Raw genomic sequence first — 3,880 nt, 5'->3', positions numbered from 1 at the left:
ATTCCTGCTCCCTCGGAGGAGGACAGACAGACGGACAACACAGCCTTCAGCTCAAGGTGCCCAAAAGATGGTGAGAGATGCAGCTGGTGTGGGGCCACATCACCATGGGCTGGGGCCACCAGCTGGCACCATCATGGGGCTCTGCAGCAGGAGCACAGCCCTTCCAGCTCAGCCTCTGCACCCGTGTGAGTCATCGTCCTCCACTACTTCATGACCTTGACCACGGCCCTTGAAGCCTCAGCTTCTTTCTCCACCCTTCCTCTATGGACTATGAACACTTCCAGGTCACAGCTACCTTTAGTGAGCATCTACACAGCATCCAACTCGGTGAAGTATGGTTTTATCTGAGGTTTCTGGGCGTTACCACAACACAGGGAACACACTCCCCTCTCTGCAAGATGTGTCAGCCCTGTCCAAGCAGCCCAGGATCGCATCCAGCCCCACAGCAAGCTCCAGCTCCAACTACACACAGCTTTTTGTGTAACAAAAATACCACCCAAACCAGAACATGGAAATCCTCTGCCATCCCAGAGGGGGATCTGCGTGGATCTCCCCAGATAAGCAAATTTAAACCACCACCAAAACCGACCTTTGATTAGTGGCCATGGAGTCCATTCATAGCGACAGCACGTCAGGTCAATGTTCACTCCCAAAATCAACTGTCTGCCTCGGGAAAGGGATTTTTTTATTTTCATTTGATGGTCTGCATTTGAGGTCTCGTTAATAAACAGTGTGCTTGGGTGTGCCATCTGGCTGGCCATAGAGCGTGCCTAAGAATAATACCAATCATCATCACACGGTGGTGCTTTAAAAGCCAGTTTTACAAAAGCCTGGGCAAGCTGATTGAAAGCTATCAGGCGTGTTTTGTGAGCCCCGAGAGCTCAGCCTCGGGCAGTCTCTGCCTCCCGAATCAGCTGTCAGAAAGGGTCAGAGTCCAAAATTACGCTGCAGTTTTACTTGGAGACTCATCTGAACACTGGCCACTTTTTTTTTCTTAAGCAAGAATTAACTTGTGCAAGTTAAGAGTCGGGCTGGTGCTTTAAAAAAATAATTAAATATATTCTATAGTTTACAGTATTTTTAATGTCAAAGAAACCAAAGCTGGTTGGTGGTGCTGGGCCGCGCTTGGGTGCCTCATCCCAAGCAGGGACTGCCCGGAGGGACACGCACCGCTCCTCCAGGGACTCGGCAGCAGGCAGACATCAAACCCTGAGCTCCAGACCCAAACAGAGCCAAACATCTCATTCCTGGATTCACACACACATCTCCTTGCAACGCAGAGGAGGCTCTCCTGCTCCATGCTCCTGCCCCGCCAGATTTCACATCCCACTTCATTTTCCCCTACACGTCGCTATGCTCGAGGCTGCCCATCTCACAGCCGTCCTGACGCCCCCAGCCCCACAACACAGACAACTGACCTAATTTCTCTGTTTTTAGACATCCAGAGGTCATTGCCGTCTGCAGCAAACCCCACTGAGCAGGGAAGAGAAACACAGAGCCATCTCTGTTAGCATCAGCCCTCCTGCCCAAGTCTTCCTCCAAACCTTGCCCTGTGCTGCCTCCTCTAAATGCCTGAGGACCCACATCTCCCACACCCCTCAAGGCTGAACAGTGGTGCTGAAGAGAAGGTAGGGAGGTCCCCTGCCATTTCTGGGCCCATACACGTCAGGGCTGGGCACAGCAGCTCACCACGTGCATGAGCTCCACCTCATTCTCCTTCACGACTCGGAGCATCTCACCTGGAGCTCCCAAGGGCGTTTCCTGGCTCGCTCCACACAGCAGAGACATGGGGAGACATCACCAACGTTGTGCTTTGCCCGGTGACTCAGTCGGGGCGCAAGCGCTCCCTCCCAGTTAACCCAGTCGCTCCAGCAGCGCCTCCCTCCTCTCCCAGCCCTCAGAGATAAGATTTGCCCCATCTGCCTTTCTGCCTGATTTGCCTTTCCAGTGGATCTGACCAAGCTCAGATTTTCTAGTCTGTGGCAAACCCTGATGTTTCCAGTCACATCCTCCTGTACCTTAAACAACCACTCAAAAAAAAAGTGAAAAAACTCTACACTCTCCACCCCCAAAAATCACCTTTTTTAGTAAGAAGGTCACTCCAGTCACCTGGAGCATTGCTTTTAAGTTCTGGGTTTGCAGAGCTTATGCAAGCATAAAAATGCAGCATTGAACCAAAAAGGAAGGACACCAACAGAGGGGTTTTGAGTGTTTGGGGAAAAAAAAAAGTATAAAATAATTGCAAGCAGCACGTCCCTGCAGAACATCTCGGTTCTGACTCAGCCCCAGCCGTGGCAGCAAAGCGCAGGTGTTCACCGCGCGCTGGGCCTGCACCAAACCCTGAAAGACACCGAGGCTGATGCCAGCGCAAGGCAACCAGGGCAGAACCCATTGCACCCACACGAGGCATCGCTTCCCTGGAGAGGGGTCGGGGGCTCTGGCCTTTGCTGCTGACTTTCTAGTGCCCAGCAAGGCTGGAAGTTGGTGCAGGGTGGTTTGATTGGGGGGGTCTCCTTCAAGGAGAGACTCTGCACTTCACTGCCCTGCAAGCACAGGGGACTCAAAGAGATAAAGGGATAAAGTGAAATCCTCAACTCAGCAATGAATCTCTAATGACTAACGGAGCAGTGGAAGCTGGAGAAAAAATATAATTGCATGGTGGCTCTTAAAAAGCAAAACGTGAGGGTGGGTGAGGTGAAATGAAGAGGAACCCATTCATTATAGAAGAGCTCAAAGCATCAGCTACAGTGACTTTCTTGACGCAGCAAAGGAGAGGGGGCAGCGGGGTTAAACACCAGGCGAGGCAGGAGCCGACGCTGCTGTGGGGTGATGCTCGGCAAGGGCACAGCACAAAGCTTGGCCTGCCACTAGAGAAACAACCAGCCCTGTGGAAAACAAACCTCTCCACGCTCAAGCGTGAAGGCAGCCCCGTCCAACAGGGACTAATGGGATGGGCAAGGCATCAGAATAGAGGTTCTGCTTCCCCACGACTCAGAAACGCAAGTTAACTCCCCTGTGGGCTGCTGGGGCTTTTACCACAGCTATGGATATTTTTATAATCCAGCTCTTGAAAGAGAGGAAGAATATGCCTCATGAATTTTTATAAGGCCAGCTTCCTTCCTGCTTTTTCTTTTTTGTTTGTTTGGTTTTTTTTCAATACTAGCACCAGATGACAAGATCCACTCTTGCCTGATCCACATCCCCCATCCCAAAACACCCCCAGATCCCCGCACAGCCCCCCGGGAGGCTCAGCACTGCAATACTCACCGGTCGCACTGGGCGCTGGTGGAGCCTGCAGGGACGGCACCGCTGGCTCCCAGGCTCCGGGTGAAAGCCCCGGGCGCAGCTCTCGCAGCGCAGCCCCGCGTAGCCCTCCAGGCAGGGGCACTGCCCCGTCGTGCCGTTGCATTCGGCCGCGCTGGCGCTCCCCACGGCGCTGCAGTTGCAGAGGACTCCTGCAAAGGGAAAGGAGAGAGGCTGAAACCAGGGGGTGCTGGGTGGGCACGACACCAAGGGAGAGCCCGCTGCCCTCCTTGGCTTACCCCATCATCTCCGTAAGGATGATATTTGCTTTAAAGTGTTCAGATGATTAAAAAAACCATTGGAAGCACTCTAGAGTTTGAACTCACCTAGGAGACTATGGGTATAACTACTTAAATATGTACATATGCAGCTGTATATAATGTCAGTATGGATACACACACACACACACGTATACACCTCATGGTTGTCTGGTTACGCGACTCCAGGAGCTGACAAGTGCTGGCTGCTGTAATATCCGGATGAATAAGCAACAAGTGGCAAAATCACCAATTACAAGATCCGCTGTTTCACACCACTGGGACAGCTCTGATTTAGCAGTGGGCTGGTTGCTGGGACA

At 52.4% G+C, this 3,880-nt stretch overlaps 1 protein-coding gene across 1 annotated transcript in view; it reads right to left on the bottom strand.

The window, feature by feature from the left end:
• Positions 1–3,455, bottom strand: part of MEGF9 (multiple EGF-like-domains 9) — a gene marked incomplete at its 5' end in the record, with an annotated part of 21,843 nt that extends 18,388 nt beyond the window's left edge. The window contains one exon of the mRNA XM_010179995.1: positions 3,268–3,455. Within this exon, the coding sequence (XP_010178297.1) occupies positions 3,268–3,455 (188 nt within the window). The remainder of the gene's footprint in view (positions 1–3,267) is intronic.
• Positions 3,456–3,880: the final 425 nt, after the last annotated feature.

The sequence above is a fragment of the Mesitornis unicolor genome, unplaced genomic scaffold, assembly GCF_000695765.1.
Source record: "Mesitornis unicolor isolate BGI_N332 unplaced genomic scaffold, ASM69576v1 scaffold14022, whole genome shotgun sequence".
NCBI classification, from domain to species: domain Eukaryota; kingdom Metazoa; phylum Chordata; class Aves; order Mesitornithiformes; family Mesitornithidae; genus Mesitornis; species Mesitornis unicolor.
Note: the sequence above shows the minus strand (reverse complement) of the source record. Positions and strands in the feature narration are given on the sequence as shown.